We start from the raw sequence: 22,774 nt of genomic DNA, 5'->3' as shown, positions 1-22,774 counted from the left end.
GGTTTTACCATGTTAAACTACAGTATCAGTATGTCTTACTCTGAGGGTTTTACCTTTATATACTACAATATCAGTATGTCTTACTCTGAGGGTTTTACCTGGTTATACTACAGTATCAGTATGTCTTACTCTGAGGGTTTTACCTTGTTATACTACAGTATCAGTATGTCTTACTCTGAGGGTTTTACCTGGTTATACTACAGTATCAGTATGTCTAACTCTGAGGGTTTTACCTTGTTATACTACAGTATCAGTATGTCTTACTCTGAGGGTTTTACCTGGTTATACTACAGTATCAGTATGACTTAGTCTGAGGGTTTTACCTTGTTATACTACAGTATCAGTATGTCTTAGTCTGAGGGTTTTACCTTGTTATACTACAGTATCAGTATGTCTTAGTCTGAGAGTTTTACCTTGTTATACTACAGTATCAGTATGTCTTAGTCTGAGGGTTTACCTTGTTATACTACAGTATCAGTATGTCTTAGTCTGAGGGTTTACCTTGTTATACTACAGTATCAGTATGTCTTAGTCTGAGGGTTTACCTTGTTATACTACAGTATGAGTATGTCTTAGTCTGAGGGTTTTACCTTGTTATACTACAGTATCAGTATGTCTTACTCTGAGGGTTTTACCTTGTTATACTACAGTATCAGTATGTCTTAGTCTGAGGGTTTTACCTTGTTATACTACAGTATCAGTATGTCTTACTCTGAGGGTTTTACCTTGTTATACTACAGTATCAGTATGTCTTACTCTGAGGGTTTTACCTTGTTATACTACAGTATCAGTATGTCTTACTCTGAGGGTTTTACCATGTTAAACTACAGTATCAGTATGTCTTACTCTGAGGGTTTTACCTTTATATACTACAATATCAGTATGTCTTACTCTGAGGGTTTTACCTGGTTATACTACAGTATCAGTATGTCTTACTCTGAGGGTTTTACCTTGTTATACTACAGTATCAGTATGTCTTACTCTGAGGGTTTTACCTGGTTATACTACAGTATCAGTATGTCTAACTCTGAGGGTTTTACCTTGTTATACTACAGTATCAGTATGACTTAGTCTGAGGGTTTTACCTTGTTATACTACAGTATCAGTATGTCTTAGTCTGAGGGTTTTACCTTGTTATACTACAGTATCAGTATGTCTTAGTCTGAGAGTTTTACCTTGTTATACTACAGTATCAGTATGTCTTAGTCTGAGGGTTTACCTTGTTATACTACAATATCAGTATGTCTTAGTCTGAGGGTTTTACCTTGTTATACTACAGTATCAGTATGTCTTAGTCTGAGAGTTTTACCTTGTTATACTACAGTATCAGTATGTCTTAGTCTGAGGGTTTACCTTGTTATACTACAGTATCAGTATGTCTTAGTCTGAGGGTTTACCTTGTTATACTACAGTATCAGTATGTCTTAGTCTGAGGGTTTACCTTGTTATACTACAGTATGAGTATGTCTTAGTCTGAGGGTTTTACCTTGTTATACTACAGTATCAGTATGTCTTACTCTGAGGGTTTTACCTTGTTATACTACAGTATCAGTATGTCTTAGTCTGAGGGTTTTACCTTGTTATACTACAGTATCAGTATGTCTTAGTCTGAGAGTTTTACCTGGTTATACTACAGTATCAGTATGTCTAGGTCTCTGAGGGTTTTACCTTGTTAAACTACAGTATCAGTATGTCTTAGTCTGAGGGTTTTAAATTGTTATATTACAGTATCAGTATGTCTTAGTCTGAGGATTTTACATTGTTAAACTACAGTATCAGTATGTCTTAGTCTCTGAGGGTTTTACCTTGTTATACTACAGTATCAGTATGTCTAGGTCTCTGAGGGTTTACCTTGTTATACTACAGTATCAGTATGTCTTAGTCTGAGGGTTTTACCTTGTTATACTACAGTATCAGTATGTCTTAGTCTGAGAGTTTTACCTTGTTATACTACAGTATCAGTATGTCTTAGTCTGAGGGTTTACCTTGTTATACTACAGTATCAGTATGTCTTAGTCTGAGGGTTTACCTTGTTATACTACAGTATCAGTATGTCTTAGTCTGAGGGTTTTACCTTGTTATACTACAGTATCAGTATGTCTTACTCTGAGGGTTTTACCTTATTATACTACAGTATCAGTATGTCTTAGTCTGAGGGTTTTACCTTGTTATACTACAGTATCAGTATGTCTTAGTCTGAGAGTTTTACCTGGTTATACTACAGTATCAGTATGTCTAGGTCTCTGAGGGTTTTACCTTGTTAAACTACAGTATCAGTATGTCTTAGTCTGAGGGTTTTAAATTGTTATATTACAGTATCAGTATGTCTTAGTCTGAGGATTTTACATTGTTAAACTACAGTATCAGTATGTCTTAGTCTCTGAGGGTTTTACCTTGTTATACTACAGTATCAGTATGTCTAGGTCTCTGAGGGTTTACCTTGTTATACTACAGTATCAGTATGTCTTAGTCTCTGAGGGTTTTACCTTGTTAAACTACAGTATCAGTATGTCTTAGTCTGAGGGTTTTACCTTGTTATACTACAGTATCAGTATGTCTTAGTCTGAGGGTTTCCCTTGTTATACTACAGTATCAGTATGTCTTAGTCTGAGGGTTTACCTTGTTATACTACAGTATCAGTATGTCTTAGTCTGAGGGTTTTACATTGTTAAACTACAGTATGAGTATGTCTTAGTCTGAGGGTTTTACCTGGTTATACTACAGTATCAGTATGTCTTAGTCTGAGGGTTTTACATTGTTAAACTACAGTATCAGAATGTCTTAGTCTGAGGGTTTTACCTTGTTATACTACAGTATCAGTATGTCTTAGTCTGAGGGTTTTACATTGTTAAACTACAGTATCAGTATGTCTAGGTCTCTGAGGGTTTTAACTTGTTATACTACAGTATCAGAATGTCTTATTCTGAGGGTTTTACCTTGTTATACTACAGTATCAGTATGTCTTAGTCTGAGGGTTTTACCTTGTTAAACTACAGTATCAGTATGTCTTAGTCTGAGGGTTTTACCTTGTTATACTACAGTATCAGTATGTCTTAGTCTCTGAAGGTTCATAATGTCATTCTGATACTCTAGTACGTCAACATTTATGATAAATTCAAATCAGAAACTACTTGATTGCATAATTATTCATACCCTTCAGTCACTATTTGGTAGAAGCACTTTTGACAGCAATTACAGTCTATGTGGATAGGTCTTCACCAGCTTTGCACATTTGGACACAACTTTTTTGTTCAAGCTCCATCAAATTGGATGGGAACCTTTGTTGAACACCAATTCTCAACTCTTTCCACAAATTCTCATCTGGATTGAAGTCCCAAGCTTTGACTGGGTAACTACAGGACATTGACCTTTTAGTTTTTAGGTCACTCTACTGGGGTTTTGGTGGTGTGTTTGGTGTAATTGTCCTACTGGAAGATGAATCTTCTTCCAAGTCACATGACTCTGGTAGACTTCAGCAGGTTTTCTTACATGGTTGCTTTGTACTTTAGTATAGACATTTTGCAGTCAATCTTCACAAGCTGTCCGGCCCTTATGCAAAGAAGCATCCCCTTAGCATGATGCTGCTTTAAAATAGGGATGGGGTGCGGTGTTAGACTTGTGCCAAACATAGTACTTGTTTTGGTTTGACCAGACCATGGAATCTTCCACTTGGTCTCAGCCTCTCATACGCTTTCTGGCAAACGAGCTTTAGACGAGTTTTGACGTTTGTATTGTTTTCTTTACTTTCCCATAAAGGCCAGTGTTGTGAAGTACATAGATTCTTGTGACAGTATATAGTGTCTCCCAGCTCAGCTGTAGAAGACTTAGCCCTTTAGAGTTGCCATAGAGCTATCGATGGCCTCCTAGACTAAAACCCTTCTGCCTGGATTCTCGATTTTTGAGCATGGCCTGTTCTACACAGATTAAAAATTGTACCATTATCACTCAAATTCTTAATAATGAAGTGTGCTGAATATCTCCAAAGGACATTCAATACCTTGAAAATGTTATTTTGTCTTACCCCTGATTGGTGCATTTTAAGAACATTCCAGATTTTTTTTCAATGTTCCTTTGTCTTCATCATCTAGTTTTTGTCAGTCATTGTACTAACCAACATCGGGACCCCCTTCAGAGACAGGTGTATTAAACTTGAAGTCATGTGAAACCCATTAATTGCCCACAGGTGGACTCCATTCAACTAATCACATGACTTCTAAAGACAAATGGGTTGCACCACAGTGTGGTCATAGTGAGGGAGGTGAATAATTACGTAATTAATAACTTTCTTTTATATTTGAAATTAATTTAGAACAATTTGCTGATTTTATATTTCTTTAAAATTACGGATATTATTTGTGTTGATCCGTGGCAACACTCCTGATTAAATCAATTTTTATTTAATGTTGTATCACAATCAATTGTGGGAAAGTTGAAAGTGGTGAATACTTTTCAGAGACACTTCTTGTCACTGAGGGATTTACCTTTTCATACTATTGTATCAGTATGTCTTATTCTGTGAGGGTTTTACCTTGTAATACTACAGTTTCAGTATGTCTTAGTCTCTGAGGGTTTTATTGTGTCATACTACAGTATCAGTATGTTTTATTCTCTGAGGGTTTTACCTTGTAATACTACAGTTTCAGTATGTCTTAGTCTCTGAGGGTTTTACTGTGTCATACTACAGTAACAGTATGTCTTATTCTCTGTGGGTTTTACCTTGTCATACTACAGTATCATTATGTCTTGTTCTCTGAGAGTTTTACCTTGTTGTACTACAGTTTCAGTATGTCTAGGTCTCTGAGGGTTTTACCCGGTTATACTACAGTATCAGTATGTCTTAGTCTCTGAGGGTTTTACCTGGTTATACATCAGTATCAGTATGTCTTAGTCTCTGAGGGTTTTACCTGGTTATACTACAGTATCAGTATGTCTAGGTCTCTGAGGGTTTTGCCTGGTTATACTACAGTATCAGTATGTCTAGGTCTCTGAGGGTTTTACCTGGTTATACTACAGTATCAGTATGTCTAGGTCTCTGAGGGTTTTACCTGGTTATACTACAGTATCAGTATGTCTTAGTCTCTGAGGGTTTTACCTGGTTATACTACAGTATCAGTATGTCTTAGTCTCTGAGGGTTTTACCTGGTTGTACTACAGTATCAGTATGTCTTAGTCTCTGAGGGTTTTACCTGGTTATACTACAGTATCAGTATGTCTAGGTCTCTGAGGGTTTTACCTTGTTATACTACAGTATCAGTATGTCTTAGTCTCTGAGGGTTTTACCTGGTTATACTACAGTATCAGTATGTCTTAGTCTCTGAGGGTTTTACCTGGTTATACTACAGTATCAGTATGTCTAGGTCTCTGAGGGTTTTACCTTGTTATACTACAGTATCAGTATGTCTAGGTCTCTGAGGGTTTTACCTTGTCAGCAGTCGGCTGGTGATGGACAGAGAACAGGGCTCCTATGATGATGTCACCCGGTATATGTGCCACGACTCGCCGCTCATTAGACTGGGCATCGCCAACAGTCCCACACCATGCCCACAAGGGCAGCACCAGGATGACCCAGATCATCATATTGGTCAGTTCGTTAGCAAAGAAAAATGTCTTGATGATCGGTCTTGATGTCCAGTTAGGTCAAGGACTATTGCACTTCATATGAGTTAAGTTCCTCTCCATTGTGGAGAGCGGCGGCGAGGCAAAATACACAAAACCAGGAATGAGACGTCCCTACACTCCATCTGCAGCAGAGGTCAAGGACACGGGTACAACAGGTGTGCTGGAGTGCCATAAAAAACCTTCTGATCAAATCCGGAAATTAACTCTTATTAGTTGAGGAATCCCCTCCTCCATCCTATGAGGAATCAGTGGTCAGTACCTGTGAACAGAGAAAGTTGGTGGGTTTAGGTTAAGAATCAATCCATTTTAGTGGCTCACCTCGCTGCCAATCTGTTCTCTGAGACACATCAGGGAGAAGAGAAAGCTACCAGATGAGGGGGAAATCATTAAATGGAGAGAAAGAGAACACTGCAAGCCTCAGAGCACAGGAACCATATCCAATGGAAGCCCGTCTTAGCAGCTTTATCCTATCATATAAACCCTATCACGGTTTCACGCCATTGCCTCATTTGTACAGCAAAATGTGAGCGCTTCAGGCCTTGTGTGCTGAAGCCTTTAAGCATTCAGAGGCAATTTCGCCAAAATGAAAAAGACGACCAGATGCCTAATTATGAGCATTGTAGACTCTCCTCTGGTTTAACTGAAGCAAATATATTTAACCTCAACTGCGCTTAACCGCACTCTGAATTAGGGAGAACATATTTCAGAAGATTTAAGCGGCAGGAATCACAGTACTCAGATTAGTTTGCAGGGGGACGGCTCCAGCCGTTAGCGCTCGACATTTCTGACGATTATGCAAATAGACTCGAATGATCAAGGTCATTGGAATGTTGGCAGCGGCGGGCCCAACAACTCGAGCCAGGTCGCCCCCCCCCCTCTCCAGGCGGGGCGACGAGGGTTCAAAGGATGTAATTAATATGACATGAGTCGTTACGGCGCCGTTAACGGGAGGGCGTATCGTGCTGGGTCTGTTCCGCTGCCCTCACCTCATCCCTCAGAATCATCCATCCGGCAGCCCTCAAGTCCAATTTATCACGAAGACTTCTGTACCACCACCCTCCCACCACCCCATTAGCTCTTTATCTTTCGGGTTTTGGACACCTGTAGATCGAGTCCTAATTTTTTATTATTCATCTGCACAAAATAATTTATTTCTAATGATTTCTTAGAAATTCATAGTCACTAAAATTTAGTGACAGCACGCACCCATTGTCTAACTGAAATCGATCAAGGACCAGCTTAACATGAGGCCATGATAAAGTTGCATGTTGTCGTCTTTATATTTCTAGGTTTTTCGTCATAGAGGTTTTATGATAGAACTACTATCGCTTTGGTGTCTCTCTAGCATTCCATGTGAATTTATTTGTAAAATTAGCCCTGTATATATCTCCTGGTCTGATCCGCTCTTTAATTAATTTGATTTTTCAATCATGATTTTAATTTCATAATTTATTTTTGCAGGTCTGCTAGCCATTTAAATCATTTGATAAACCTGGCTGCATTAAATTCTGGTCTGACACACTTCTGTTTTTCATCCACTCCTAATCTGGGGCATGGACACCAGGTGAGTTCAATTAACAGTTAGGCATTCAGGACCTGAGTTGAAGAACTTGCTAGCCTGTGGGTTTTTTCAGTATCTTAATAGTTTCAGATAGCCAACAGCACAGGATTTTAAGTTTGGGTGAGACTAGGTTTTTTACAGCTACATGACATTTGCTTTTGTTTCTGAAAATGGATGGGCATTTATGATTGAGGCCTTGATAATGTCCATTAAGATCGTTTCCTAAAGTACTTAATCAGATAGAAGGAAAGATAGATTTAAATGAAATTATTACAGGCCTAACAAAAATGTCTAATGAACAACAAAGGTTTACGAATAATCATTAATTTTGCGTCTCCTACAATGTAAAGGTACCTCTTGTCGTGTTTAAGTAATCGTAGATTTCAAATTGAAGACATTACTTCTCTTTCATTTTGACATTGCTTCTTCACGAAAATAATTGAAAAATTGCAAATATTTCGGAAAAGAGAATCGGGCTTGGTGTGGATGGATTTGTGCGTCAGAATCGGATTCCGTATATATTCGAAATTCGGACGATAACGCAAAGGACATGATGAAAATGATCTGCATGTGTGTCTATAAGCTCATAGAGGACACTGCGTTTCTTTCACACAGTAGTTTATGCATAGCCTATATATGAATATACATACCTACATACATACATACATACATATAGGGCCTATAAATACACACACACACACACACACACACACACACATACTATTCTATCCTGTTACACTACAGTTATCAAACCGGACAATTACAAATTGCTCCTGTGGTACGTCTTCAATGATTGGTTGTGTCAACAGTGCGGGAGATGCTAGCAGATGTGCCTGGTGTGCCTGTACCCATAGATTTACATAGGTCTCTGCCAGTGGAGGGATGTTCGTTATAGGTTACCACTATTTAGTCTACCAACCGTATGTGCTCCATGACTAAATAATGTAAAATAACTAGACTTGGCTATGTTCTGTCGAGTCTGTCTCTCAATTAAAATGTCTGATCGTCTCGTCTCACATAATCTTAATGAACCGGACGGATTTATTGTAGCCACATACGCGAGCGTTCCCTTTGGGAGCTGTCCGTGGTGCTGGAACAGATACAATCACAACAGTCCCCCAGCGCGCCACCGTTCACATTGGTCACCATTTCAAAGAAGAGTTCTAGAACTTTTATCTTTCTCTGGACAATGTCAACGTCAAAAACCTAACTCCGCAGACAAGACTCCCCACCGAATTAAATTACTGACAGAGAAAAGCCGTTCTGTAGGCTACCCTGTGGGGTAGCTTAGAGGTAGCTTAACAGGACAACCACGATATTGTCCGAGTGTAAGCACTGAGCGAATGAGCGTTTAACGGATGATTAATATAAGAACATGCAAAACATGACAGAGACATAATCTCAAATGGGCATTCGAATCATTTGACGTCTACCTAAACGCAATGTATTTTTATTCCATGGGAATTTAATAGAGCGCATCTGCTGTATATCGCACTACAGGCTAAACGCGCCGTTACGTTAAATTCTTATCAATACACAGGGTCTTACCGTGTCAAATCTGACCCTCCCACGGTTGAGGGACGTGTCTTCACGTGTATGACCTCCTAAACCTTGTTCATTTTAATTGGATAACTGCAGAATCAGAACCCGCTGCTCTCAGATGGCACTGCTCGAGCTCGTCTCGTCTTCACGTCACGCGCCAACTCTGCCAGTGCGAATCCTGCTCACGCATCGCGCACCAAATCCAATCTCCTTTCCTCTGCACCCCTCTATCGATCCACCTCTCTCTTTCTCTTTCTCCTTCTCCTTTTAACCAACCTGTCTCGCAACGTGGCAGCGTTATTTGACCGCAGTATTGGTCTTCACACTGTCTCTGACACAACTCCACTCATGGAGAACTGCGGTTGGTAAGCTCGTGTTCTTTGTATGGGTGCGTGCTGTTTCCGACCGCAAGGTGACTGCCTTGTGTCCTTCGAAGCCCGTTCAGCGCACGCCCTCCCCTCCAGTAAAAGTCAGGTTTGGCGCCTTTTAGTTCCTCAGTTCAACAGTCACCACCCGAAGGTGTTTGTGAATGAATCTCCGCATTGATAAGCTCTTCTGATCTAATTTGCTCAGGTGTGTGCACGCACTTCGCTCCTTTGCTAGTGTGGAATCCGGCACGTTATGTAGACTGAACATACTGATCACAACATACATGCACACAGACAACATATTGTGACTCTTCAAACAGAAAATGTTAGGTGAATACAGGGAAGTGATTTCAAACGTTTGATTCTGAGTTAAACTGGTGATACCTTGTTGAAGTCTACCACCCTGTGGTCATCCTGAGACATATTGATGGAATTAATCAGTGTCAGTTATTTATGTGTCTCTGGGATCCGCGGCTGGGTGCGTTTATCGATCTGACACAGGTCCTTAATCTCTTATCTCTCTTGATATCTCCCTCTCTTTCTCTTTCAAGCACATAAACACACACACGTAACACTTGCGAATAAAGCTGGTGTCAGTAATTGTTTAAAATGTTATTACTGTCATCATGAGGGGCGAGGGGGGTGATATTATACAACATAGTTAGTTATATCCTACAAGCCAAACCTATATCGCTCTAATAGTATATGCACCACCATTTATTTGTTTTTTTAGCACTAAATAGCACATAGCCTACTATATGGTGCTAAAACATCGAGGATATCATTGTGGACTAATTAGTATTACATTAACATCAAACATGTTTGTATTATTATAAATAGGCCTTCTATTACAGGGTATTGACCACACAATTGCGCGGGATTTGATCAACCGGTTTGATCAACCGGCGTTCGACGCATTTACCGTTAATGCACGGTGGTCTAGACTGCTTTTCACCGTGAAAGCACACATCTCACATGTTGATAATTCGTAAAACAAAACATCACATCTCAACAGAGAGCCTATAGCTAAGCCATTAACAAAAAGCCTAAAATGTATGGAAAAAATGCTTGGTCTGCTTTGCATTTTTGTCGCCTAGGCCTATAGAAAAACAAATAGGCCCAATATACTGTTCTTTTAAAAAAAAAAAAGTAAGACTTAACCAGAAAGTTATCTGGGAAAAGTTAATTGCCTACCTCAGCTGATGATGCATTTTTTGGCGAAAACCCCATTCTTCATGCTGGTCCGAGGTTCATGATCGTGATTAATCCACTTTTTCACCATAGCAACGAGTGTACCCCTAGTCTCCACCACGCGCTCCTCGCTGGCTCTCTATTGCGCTCGAACTGTGTGGCTCGAAAATGGGGGGCTTCATGATGGCCCCACTTCAAGCGCGTCACAGGTCAGCCACCGATCTGACACAGTCTGGCCTTTATCTCTTGCTCCGTCTCTCTGTCCGCATGTCTCTCTGTCTGTCGCTCCGTTTCTCTGTCTCGTTGTCCCCGTTTCCCTCTGTACTCTCTCTTCATTCTGAATGAATATACTGTTTTCTCCCTCCCTGTCCCTTCCTCTCTTGGGCTGCCTTGTGCAGGTATAGCTAGGTGTGTTAATGGATGGATGAATCAAAGACAGGATGGATGCATGCGCAGGTCCAGATTGTGTGTATGTTAGCGAAATATAGTAGTGCATTCAGGGGCTTGGCAATAAACGAGGCCAGGATTAAATCGCCAGCCAAATGCATGAGGGATTAGAAGACCATTAAAAACGTGAATCACACACAGTCCTCAGAGCTTTAAATAGTGTTGTGAATTTTAGGTTCTCAAATTTCTTTCAGTCTGATATGCACCATCATTTACTTTTTATTTTCTATTGCAGTCAGACTCAAACATATACACGACCAGAGCTAAACATTGAAGGCTGTCCTTTCATAGCAAGATCAGAATAAACTATTTCACCAGCCACTGCTACCCAGTTCAGTTGGGTCAAACTAAATGACCTGTTCTAAGTGATAGAGATGATGCCTGCAGCTTTATCGACACATCCTGGGTTTGTGTGTGTGTTTTCCGTGCAGGCTTTTTAAAACTCAAAGGAACTGAGCTGAAACTCACACTCCAACCACCAACACAGTGGTGAATGAAATATAATTCAGCAGGACAGTCCTGGGGCGGGCGGGTTTGCACACACGCAAACATACACACGGGACCGGGACAGAAATAGTGGTCACTTTATTTAATTGACTATGTGGTAAACCCTGAATAGAACTGCAAATCAAAGATGAATCAGAGCATGTTTCAGTGTCATGTCACCATGGCAACAGCTCACAGCTGTTGCTAAAGAGATGTAATGACAAGTTGACAATGGACAACTGCTAGCTATAATTGCCTTGACAACCGCTAGAGTCAAGCTCACACACACACACACACACACACACACACACACACACACAGCAGTTTATGTTTTCTACCACTGCAAAACGTACATAGCCCAAGACAACAGTAACTGACATTATTTCAGTTATATGGTTTTAGCCATGAGTCTGCATCCAGGAATTTGCACAGCTATCTTGGGAGGTCAGAATAGAATGTTTGGCTCAAGGTCTGAACATTCTGTCAGTAATTTTGTGACCATTGGTGTTTAAACAACATAATATTGATTTGAATGTCATCCACATTTAGAAGGGATTTAAATTGATTTGAAGTGAATCAATTCTGTGAAGGTGGAAAGGGAAATGTATTGGATAGTTTTATCCCTCAAATAGCTAATAAAATATAATCCTGACTGCTTAATTAGTGACACTGACAAAGTAATGATTTCTGAATTGGTATCATATGCACACCATGTTCTACTCCCACACATAAGAAAACACAACAAAACAATATTTTCTCTGTTTCTCTCTCTCTCTGTGTTACACTCACACAAATACATGCAGAACAAGAGAGAATGTTATAGAAACTAAATCAATTATTCAAAGGCATTTCAAAATAACATGGGTACTCTGTTTCCATAGATACACCATTGATTTAATGTAAAAAAAAATTGAGTAGGACAAATATCATAATCATACACAAACATATGGGAGTTGGAATTATGAAACGTGAACTCTCTAGTACATTGCTAATCTTTTTCTACTCCTACAAACCAGGACTGGGGAGGCCATTTTAGAAGCATCATACAGTCAGCCAAAGCTCCCCACTTAGTCTTGTACTAAGCTCTCACTACGCGATCAAAATGAAATGATTTGCCCCTACCATGTTTTGAGGTCATTTTAGTGTCACCCCATTTGGTTAAGGTTAGAATGTAGGGAGTGTATGCTAATCCTAAATCGGTGTCCAGAGCAACTGCTCCCTTTATCACAGCCATGATCTTGAATCACTCAGGTTGTAGTCCTGTGGTTTATGGTCATGTCATACTGCCACCTAGTGTGGAATACATGTCTTGTTTGAGATTGACTTATTCTTAGATTTTTCCTTAAAATAAAAATAGCATATGGTTCAAGAGAAACTGCAATCTATGGCTCAGTTTCATTTAAACAGCCTTCACAAATGTCAACTAATTTTACCCATTGCTAGGTCAGAATTAATGGAAGTAATGGGGGGGGGGTGAGCAATTTTTTACAAAAACTCCCATAAACACGTGCTTTATGCAGATACCCAGCCTGAATCCCCAAAAAGTAAGCAACAACAGAGTTGATGCACAGCGGCTGGAAAAAAAAACATAAATATAGTAGGGTTGAAACTTAGGAAGAAACCTAGAAAGGAGCCAGACTCTGAAGGGTGGCCAGTCCTCTTTTGGCTGGTCCGGTTGAAGATAATAAAAGTACATGACCTTTTGTGCCGCATCAATATATTTTGCATTTTCAGATCACCAGCAGGTCAACCAATACCGGTGGGCTGTGTCCAGGGAGTTTAGGTAGAATTCAGGTCAGCTGCACAACCTGCACAACAAGGACAGGAACAACCAGGTGGGCTGTGGGGAGTGACAACAGGAAAAATCAGAGTGCAAATCGATCTGCAATACAACCAAGGAGATTTTGGACGGAGACAGTTGAGTCATCTGGCCTGGTAGTCCTGAGGTGCGGTCCAAGGGCTTGTTGAGTCATCTGGCCTGGTAGTCCTGAGGCGCGGTCCAAGGGCTTGTTGAGTCATCTGGCCTGGTAGTCCTGAGGTGCGGTCCAAGGGCTTGTTGAGTCATCTGGCCTGGTAGTCCTGAGGCGCGGTCCAAGGGCTTGTTGAGTCATCTGGCCTGGTAGTCCTGAGGCGCGGTCCAAGGGCTTGTTGAGTCATCTGGCCTGGTAGTCCTGAGGCGCGGTCCAAGGGCTTGTTGAGTCATCTGGCCTGGTAGTCCTGAGGGCTTGTGTCCTCCTAAGGTTCAACAGGAAATTAAATAATAGTCATACAGCAGCGTAAAACTGCACGTTTGCTATCGTGAACACCTGCATAGAAATAAGATTTACCCGCACGAACTGAACCGGCAATTATTATGGCCACCAGTGATGGATTTTCTAAATGCAAATGAAAGAAATAAACTGTGATTATAAACCTGCACTCTTAATTTTAAGTAAATGACGTCAGCAGCCATTGATAACCAATTAACACAATTTTCAGAGCAAGCAGAATCACATGGCCTACCTGTATGGACGCAGTTGATGTGGTCAAATAGTTGCCTAATCTACACTGAACAAAATTATAAACCCAACACTTTTGTTTTTGCCCCCATTTATCATGAGCTGAACTCAAAGATCTAAGACTTTCTCTATGTACCCCAAAAGGCTTATTTCTCTCAAATACTGTTCACAAATCTGTCTAAATTTGTTTTTGTGAGCACTTCTCCTTTGCTGAGATAATCCAGCCACCTCACAGGTGTGGCATATCAAGATGCCATAATATTTGAGAGAAATAGGCCTTTTGTGTACATAGAGAAAGTCTTAGATCTTTGAGTTCAGCTCATTATAAATGGGGGCAAAAACAAAGTGTTGCATTTATAATTTTGTTCAGTAAATTAAACAATTCCCGTAAAAGTTATTTGGTGCAACTCGTCCTGGCTGGTTCGGTGCATTTGACAAATAAACTTGAAAAAGATATAACACCAGGTAAGCATATTGCCTATAATTGTTCTGAGAATTATGCATAGAGTAGATAACAAAATAAAAAAAATTATGAGCCAAATGTATTGTGATCCTAGCGATGCCTCTAGGAACAAGTCCATGTACTACTTTGTAGGTTAACAGTAGAATATTAAAATCAGCCCTGGCCTCAACAGGCTGCCAGTGTAAAGAAACTAATATGACAGTAATGTGATCACAGTTTTTTGTTCTAGTGATTCTAGAAGCCATATTTAGCACTAACTGAAGTTTATTTATTGTCTTATTAGGATGAAAAAAGCATGGATTGGCATTTCTGCATATTTTGGTGGCTAAAAAGCCTGTGATCTGAGGATACAAGGATATCAAAAAGCTGCCCTTTAAATACATTTTCTATTTTCATCATGAGATCAGGGTCTCTCACAGTTGGGATATGACTTTACAACGGTAAGGTCTGACCATACAACTGGTTCATTGTGAGATCTGACAGCAAATCTCTTTGTTTCTTGGGACCTAAAATGAGCATTTGAGTTCAAAAGAAAATGTTCTGTCATCCACATCCTTATATCTGCAACACAATCTTCCAGGTTGGACAATTTTGGGGCTTCATCATGTTTCATAGATATGTACAACTGTGTGTCATATGCATAGCGGTGAAAATGGACCTTGTGTTTCAGGATGACATCACTAAGACACAGCATATAAAACAATAGTGGCCTTTTTCAAAAAAACTTTAAAGGAATGGAAGATTCAATATTTTCTTTTTTTTCTCGATAGTTGATTGTTTGATCTGAATAAAGCAAGTAAGGATAATTAGTTTTTTACCTTTTAAAAAAGACCTATCATGTCAAAAAAAGTTCACCTGCAAAAAAAAATCCCCCTCTGTGTCACAAATCGTTGATGTACTAGAGGTCCCACCAGAGGTCCCACCAGAGGTCCCACCAGAGGTCCCACCAGAGGTCCCACCAGAGGACCCACCAGAGGTCCCACCAGAGGTCCCACCAGAGGTCCCAGCAGAGGGCATTGCAATTGGCTAGCACTCTCCGGGTTTGGGGGGTTAGTAACTGAATATAGTGTCCTTGCCTCGTCACACTACAGCAAATTCTTGAGGCAGCTTGGGCGACTTTTGAGCTTAAGTAAGGTAGAAAAATAGGTTCCCTCCAGTCTAGACCAAATGTTGAAGCAACTTAAACAACTTTGGATATTACATTATATCTCAATATTGATGTTCCCAAGTCATCTGGAGGTTGCTGTGGTAAAACAGGGCCTTAATTACAAAGTGGATACCACAAAAAAAAATCTTAAACTGTGTATTTAAAACAGGGACATTTCAGCAATATATTTTACAGATGATACAGTAAGGGGTTACATTTGAAGGTACTATATATTCATCCATAAAAAATTTACAGTTTAGAAACTTTGTACATTGTCCCCTGATATTAAGGTACTTTAAATGAAAATAACCTTAAATTAAAGCTGACAGTCTGCACTTTAATTAACCACAAAGTGATTGTATCATTATACACTTTTGGAGTAATACAGTCAGAAACTAGGTTTAATTGTTTTAATTTTTAGTAATTCAGCTGACGCCCAAATACAGAGCAGCTGTGACTTGGAAACTACAGGCCAAAAGAAGAAAATGGTGCTTACTGTCCTCATAGCTATGGAAGGCACTGAATCTGTCAGGAGGGACGGGAGTGGGCATGGAAAGGTCAGGTCAGACTAGTTGCAAGATTCAAGGAAGAGTGAAAATGTAGGTCATGAATCAAGGTGTGAAGAAAATTGCATGGACATGCCAGAATAGTAGTTTACTCCGTATATGTACATTTATGTGAAATTATTGATTATAGGCTAAATACATTATTAGGGCTTCAAGGGTTTTACAGTAATTATTTCCTTCTTAACCGACTCGAAATAAATCCTATGAGGATGAGACAAAATCGAATGGCAAGTCTAACGGCTATAACTGCACTCAATTTGCAACTCATTCTATTTCTCCCGGTGTGTGTGGGGTGGGGGGCGGGGTGAAAGAAAGAGAGAGACGTTGGCGGGGAACAAGGGAGTCCCACCATCACCATAATCCTGTGATGTGCATTCCAACACGCTCGAGTGCATTTTCACCGGAATAAACCGCACCTCGTGCCTCGCTACGTGAGCATGTGACCGGCTTATGATCTCGAGGTCTGCTCAAGCCCCCTTAAAAACCCTGAGGCAGAACTTACCCTTTCAGCTGAACTTGATAAATGACCAAATTCACTTATCAATGGTTGTTTTCTGTACCGCCTAAGCGTGGACTCTGTATCACACCACAAGCTATAATGGAAAGGAATTAATTACAAACTATAATGGGAGGGTAGGGCTTTTCTCCGTTAAACAAATGCTCAATGCTTTTCTTTGAAAAAAACAATACTACATTTCATTGTTTCATTCAGGCGTATTAGCAGTCATTAGCTTTTTTGCCTTTGCCGCTGTCTTTTACAAGACTGGTTCTAAGAGATAAATCCATTCAAGCCTACCTGAAGGTCTACAGCAGGCCTAACATATTCCCGTTTTACGTAAATCACTGGAATGTATAAAATGTAATGTGCTGTTTAACTATCGAGATATAATTTAAAAACAGCAGAAATAACAATTACATTATTGTACAATAGCGAATTTATTCCATATTCAGTGTTGCGCTATTATACGAGAGTTCCTCGGAAGTTCAAACTAACTGCACTCATTCACGCCTGATCATAATCGTGCATGCCAGCTAGGCTTGCCTTGGGGGAAAAGTGTAACGGGTCAGCTGGTCGGCAGTCAGAATGAGGCAGGATTCAGGAATATTATCCCAAACATGTGATGGTATTGGGAGGTAGGCAAAGAGGGGAGAGAGGGTGTGAGCAAGTTTTTCCAAGGCCTGTTATGAACTATTGCTAGCAGCCGTAGATTGGTCTGGCTCTGAGAGCTATTGAGCGCAGTAGTTGGTCAGTTATGGTTCTTCTGGTTGTATTGGGTAGTCTGCTCCAGCTGCTGCTGTTGCGGCCGAGTGTGGGCCAGTTCCCCCGACCGTGCGCCAATAGCGTATCTCTGCGGACAAAGCAGTGCTGTCCGGTGTGGGAGGGGGACGGGTCGGCATGCGGTGCCACGTCGGGACGGGGGTTCTGTGAAGACGTGACAGTATCGGAGGAGCCCAACGGGCCGCAGTTCCCACACAGCGGAATTGATGACCGGGAACGGTGGCCGCTGGCCTTCTTCAACCGCACATGCAGGTGCGCGGGGAACTACGGGGGTTTCGACTGTGGAGAGTGCGTGTTCGGGTACTTCGGCTCCAGGTGCGCCGAGCAAAGGCAGTACTTGAGGAAAAACATATTCTCCCTCTCGGTGGCGGAGCAACAGCGGTTCATCTCCTACTTGAACCTGGCAAAGACCACCGTCGCGGCCGATTACGTTATTGTCACTGGAACTCGCGCTGAGATGGGTGAAAACGGGGAGAACCCGATGTTCTTCAACGTAAGTGTGTATGACCTGTTTGTGTGGATGCATTACTACGTGTCCAGGGACGCGCTTCTCGGTGGACCGGGGAATGTGTGGCAAGACATCGACTTTGCACACGAGTCTTCAGCGTTTCTTCCGTGGCACCGGGTGTTCCTGCTGAACTGGGAGCACGAGATCAGAAAGATTACCGGGGATTTTAACTTCACTATCCCATACTGGGATTGGCGGGACGAAACGGAATGTACGGTGTGCACTGACAACCTGATGGGTGGGCGGAATCCACTGAATCCAGAACTTATCAGCCCCGCCTCTATATTCTCTTCATGGAAGGTAAACACATCGTGTGTGTGTGTGTGTGTTTGTTTAACATATCGATTTAGTCCTCACAAGGATAGTAAAACCTCCTTTGCTGGTCCCAAAGATTACCATTTCAATTTCGGCTTTGGGGTTGGGGTCAAACATACAATTAGGACTAATGGTACTATTTAGATTACTTCATAGTGTAGGTATTACAATTAGGTTTTGGGTTAGGCATTAGGGCTAGGTTAAGTTTAGACATAAATGTTTTTGTGGTTGTGTGTGTGTGTGTGTGTGTGTGGTGTGTGTGTGTGTGTGTGTGTGTGTGTGTGTGTGTGTGTGTGTGTGAACCAAGGTCAGTAATATGCACAGATACACTACTTATGACAAACCTGACAAGCCTACCATAACTACAAAATTAACTTCCCTTGTACATCTGATCTAAACAAGTGCTGTATTGCAAAACTCAAATTATACCTACTTCCTCTCATCTAAAACCTAATTTCTGTGATTTCATTGAAGACTCTTAAGCTGATCTGAATGCTGAGGAATGGTACTGGAAGCAGAGGCCAGAGAGGGGATTATCTGTAGCCGTCTGTGGGTAGCTGGTGATCTCAGACACGGCTGTTTGTGTCTGGTTTGGAGATACGGATCATTAAACATTACAGGTTGTGGTGTGGGTTCCATTAGCAGAACCAGAAACAGAGAAGACAGACAGACCTTAGTGGTCATTGTTGACCCTAGTACTTTAGTGTCCCACTTAAAGATGCAGTCTGTGATTTCTGGCCAGTGGTTGAAAAGGAGCGCTGTCAAGCCCAAAAATGTCATGTTATGTTATTGCCAGTTTGGGCCCCATATCATAAAATGTGTAATTTCATAGCTAACTGCAGTATGATCATAATTGTACTTGTAGATTGTACACCTAAACAACATATTACACATCCAGACCCAGAAAAAAAAAATTCTTTGATGGCAAAAGTCCCAGACAGCATCCAGAAACGTAATTGTAAATGGAATAGGATGGTCTGTACCTCTTCAAATGAGTATGCACTGAGAGAGCAGTGTGTGTGTGTGTGTGTGTGTGTGTGTGTGTATAGGTGATCTGTACCATGCCACAGGAGTACAACAGGAGAGCAACCCTTTGTCCAGGGACGAGCGAGGGGCCTCTGCTCCGTAACCCTGGTAACCACAACCCCAACCGCACCAGGCGTCTCCCCACCTCGGCAGACGTGGACTCAGTAATCAGCATAGAGACGTACGAGACGGGACCCATGGACCGCCGGGCCAACATGAGCTTCAGGAATGCCCTGGAGGGTAGGAACGCACACATACACACGCACAAAGTCAGAAACAGGAACACACACGCACAAAGTCAGAAACAGGAACACACGCACAAAGTCAGAAACAGGAACACACGCACAAAGTCAGAAACAGGAACACACACACACGCACAAAGTCAGAAACAGGAACACACACGCACAAAGTCAGAAACAGGAACACACGCACAAAGTCAGAAACAGGAACACACACACACGCACAAAGTCAGAAACAGGAACACACGCACAAAGTCAGAAACAGGAACACACACGCACAAAGTCAGAAACAGGAACACACACACACGCACAAAGTCAGAAACAGGAACACACACACACGCACAAAGTCAGAAACAGGAACACACGCACAAAGTCAGAAACAGGAACACACGCACAAAGTCAGAAACAGGAACACACACACACGCACAAAGTCAGAAACAGGAACACACACGCACAAAGTCAGAAACAGGAACACACACACACGCACAAAGTCAGAAACAGGAACACACACACAAAGTCAGAAACAGGAACACACACACACGCACAAAGTCAGAAACAGGAACACACACACACGCACAAAGTCAGAAACAGGAACACACGCACAAAGTCAGAAACAGCTCTTGCCTTTAGTGCCGCTTTAAAGCAAACTGTGTACTGGGCCGGTTCTAGGCATAAGTGACATAAGTGGTCATTTAGGGCCCTTGACTACAAGGCTAGAGCCGTTACTGACTGTGTGTGTGTGTGTGTGTGTGTGTGTGTGTGTAGGTTTTGCCAGTCCTGAAACAGGGATGGCTGTAACCGGACAGAGTACCATGCACAACGCCCTCCATGTCTTCATGAACGGAACCATGAGCTCAGTACAGGGCTCGGCCAACGACCCCATCTTCCTCCTGCACCACGCATTCATAGACAGGTGAGAACACGTTAGCAACCACTAACCTGCTACGCTGCATTCTGGTGTGAGTGGGCTAACAGTTGTTTTATTTCTAAGGGGCTAATGACACTGGCAGTCCTCAACACAAGATTTGAAAGAAATATACACCAAAGGAGTGAGAGCAGCGGGTGAGATGGAAAGAGAAGGGAGAGGAGAAAAGGAGCAAGGAGAGAGGGGGAGAAGAGAGAGACATTTGTAAGAGAGGGAGCAGAGTGAATGGAAGAGAGACGGAGAGAGAGAAAGATGACTGCTTATAATGGCGGGTCTGTTCCCCATCCTGGGACATAACTGTGTAAATGTCAAAGCCATTCATCAATTTTATCACTCCATTTTATCTTTATTTTTTATCTCTCCATCCGTGAGCGAATGTCCTCTTTACCCAAGAGTGGAGAAGATATACTGTAAATCAACTATTAACAAGGCCAGACACCCGATCAATGGAAATAGAAATTAAATAAATAAAGCTCCAAGACACTATAAAACAAAGATTTCTCTCCTCTCCTCCACACCTCTCCCCTTCTCCCATGTCTGCTCTCCTCCCTCATCATCCCTCTCCTTCTCCCTCTCCGTTCCCTCCATCCTCCTTTTACCTCCTCCACCTGCAGTATTTTCGAGCAGTGGTTGAGGAAGCACACGCCTCCCCGCTCCCATTACCCAACCGCCGACGCTCCTATTGGTCACAATGGTGGTCACTACATGGTTCCCTTCCTGCCTCTCTACCGCAACGCTGACTATTTCCTGGGGAACCAGGCGCTGGGCTACGAGTACTCCTACCTGCAGGACCCAGGTGGGTTACCCCAACACACATAAACACCGCCACATAATGAAAGTATTTCCTGGGGAACCAGGCGCTGGGCTACGAGTACTCCTACCTGCAGGACCCAGGTGGGTTACCCCAACACACATAAACACCGCCACATAATGAAAGTATTTCCTGGGGAACCAGGCGCTGGGCTACGAGTACTCCTACCTGCAGGACCCAGGTGGGTTACCCCAACACACATAAACACCGCCACATAATGAAAGTATTTCCTGGGGAACCAGGCGCTGGGCTACGAGTACTCCTACCTGCAGGACCCAGGTGGGTTACCCCAACACACATAAACACCGCCACATAATGAAAGTATTTCCTGGGGAACCAGGCGCTGGGCTACGAGTACTCCTACCTGCAGGACCCAGGTGGGTTACCCCAACACACATAAACACCGCCACATAATGAAAGTATTTCCTGGGGAACCAGGCGCTGGGCTACGAGTACTCCTACCTGCAGGACCCAGGTGGGTTACCCCAACACACATAAACACCGCCACATAATGAAAGTATTTCCTGGGGAATCAGGCGCTGGGCTACGAGTACTCCTACCTGCAGGACCCAGGTGGGTTACCCCAACACACATAAACACCGCCACATAATGAAAGTATTTCCTGGGGAATCAGGCGCTGGGCTACGAGTACTCCTACCTGCAGGACCCAGGTGGGTTACCCCAACACACATAAACACCGCCACATAATGAAAGTATTTCCTGGGGAATCAGGCGCTGGGCTACGAGTACTCCTACCTGCAGGACCCAGGTGGGTTACCCCAACACACATAAACACCGCCACATAATGAAAGTATTGTTCACCCGCCCCCTGGTTGTTTGCAAGCAGCCACTATGTCTGGTGCTTGAGACCATTGTGCACGCTTCACACACTGGTCTCCCTCTCTATCTCCCTCTACCTATCTCTCTCTCTCTCTCTCTCTCTCTCTCTCAGGAACAAGGTTTGTCCAGGAGTTCCTGACTCCCTATTTGCAGGAGGCTCAGCTGTTATGGCAGTGGCTCCTGGGAGCGGGACTCATCGGAGCCACTCTGGCAGGAGTCGTCATGACCGGGGTGTACCTGTTGTTGAGGAAGCAGAGTGAGAACAGCAAGAGGAAGCTGACATCATCCTTCGGGGAGAGACAGCCCCTCCTACACAGCAGTTCAGAGGAAGGCTCAGGGACCTCCTACCAGACCACACTGTAACACACACACACACTGTAACACACACACACACTGTAAGACACACGCACTGTAACACACACGCAATCCTAGAGAGACATTTGACTCCAATATCCTTCATTCTACTGCTCTTTCAAACAACATGGCACAGTGGTAACACTTCCTGGAATAAGTCGCATATGCGTCTCCCCACAAAAGACCAGGGTTCAATCCCAGCATCCTCCCATCCCACTGTTATCTCGCCTGTCACTCCCCCTCCGTTTTCAACTCTCAAAAAATAAATATAAATGATGAATACAATAAGATATACATTTATATATAGACAGAACAGGTGTTTTTGGTATGTTTCTGACACGCAGTACTGTATAAACCCCACCCCAGTTGCCACGGAGATGATGGTGCTCAGGAAGGGTTTTACTGCGCCTTAACACTCATCGTCATAACAACAATGGTAGCCCTACAGTTTGTATGTGGTGTATTAAATCGCTGTTGATTGAAACTTTGTCTGGGGTATTTGTGGCTCAACTGCCTGTGTGAAGACAACTGGAGAGTAAACACGACCACATCAGCAACAATTGATATGTAGCAAACATGCACGGGTTAC

The 22,774-nt window shown here is 42.3% G+C and overlaps 2 protein-coding genes across 2 annotated transcripts in view; one reads left to right on the top strand and one right to left on the bottom strand.

The window, feature by feature from the left end:
* grm5b (glutamate receptor, metabotropic 5b) overlaps positions 1 to 5,879 on the bottom strand; it is an 82,455-nt gene extending 76,576 nt beyond the window's left edge. Inside the window, exon 1 of the mRNA XM_034293950.1 lies at positions 5,422 to 5,879. Within this exon, the coding sequence (XP_034149841.1) occupies positions 5,422 to 5,577 (156 nt within the window). The 5' untranslated portion in view covers positions 5,578 to 5,879. The remainder of the gene's footprint in view (positions 1 to 5,421) is intronic.
* An 11,066-nt stretch (positions 5,880 to 16,945) lies between these two features.
* tyr (tyrosinase) lies at positions 16,946 to 22,594 on the top strand. The gene is made up of 5 exons (XM_013131294.3): positions 16,946 to 17,975; positions 19,040 to 19,256; positions 20,021 to 20,168; positions 20,795 to 20,976; positions 21,944 to 22,594. The coding sequence occupies exons 1-5, from the start codon at positions 17,142 to 17,144 to the stop codon at positions 22,192 to 22,194; spliced, it is 1,632 nt and encodes a 543-aa protein (XP_012986748.2). The 5' UTR covers positions 16,946 to 17,141; the 3' UTR covers positions 22,195 to 22,594.
* The last annotated feature ends 180 nt before the right edge of the window (positions 22,595 to 22,774 follow it).

The sequence above is a fragment of the Esox lucius genome, chromosome 1 (genome assembly GCF_011004845.1).
Source record: "Esox lucius isolate fEsoLuc1 chromosome 1, fEsoLuc1.pri, whole genome shotgun sequence".
In the NCBI taxonomy this organism is placed as follows: Eukaryota; Metazoa; Chordata; class Actinopteri; order Esociformes; family Esocidae; genus Esox; species Esox lucius.
This window is presented reverse-complemented; position numbering and strand designations above follow the sequence as displayed.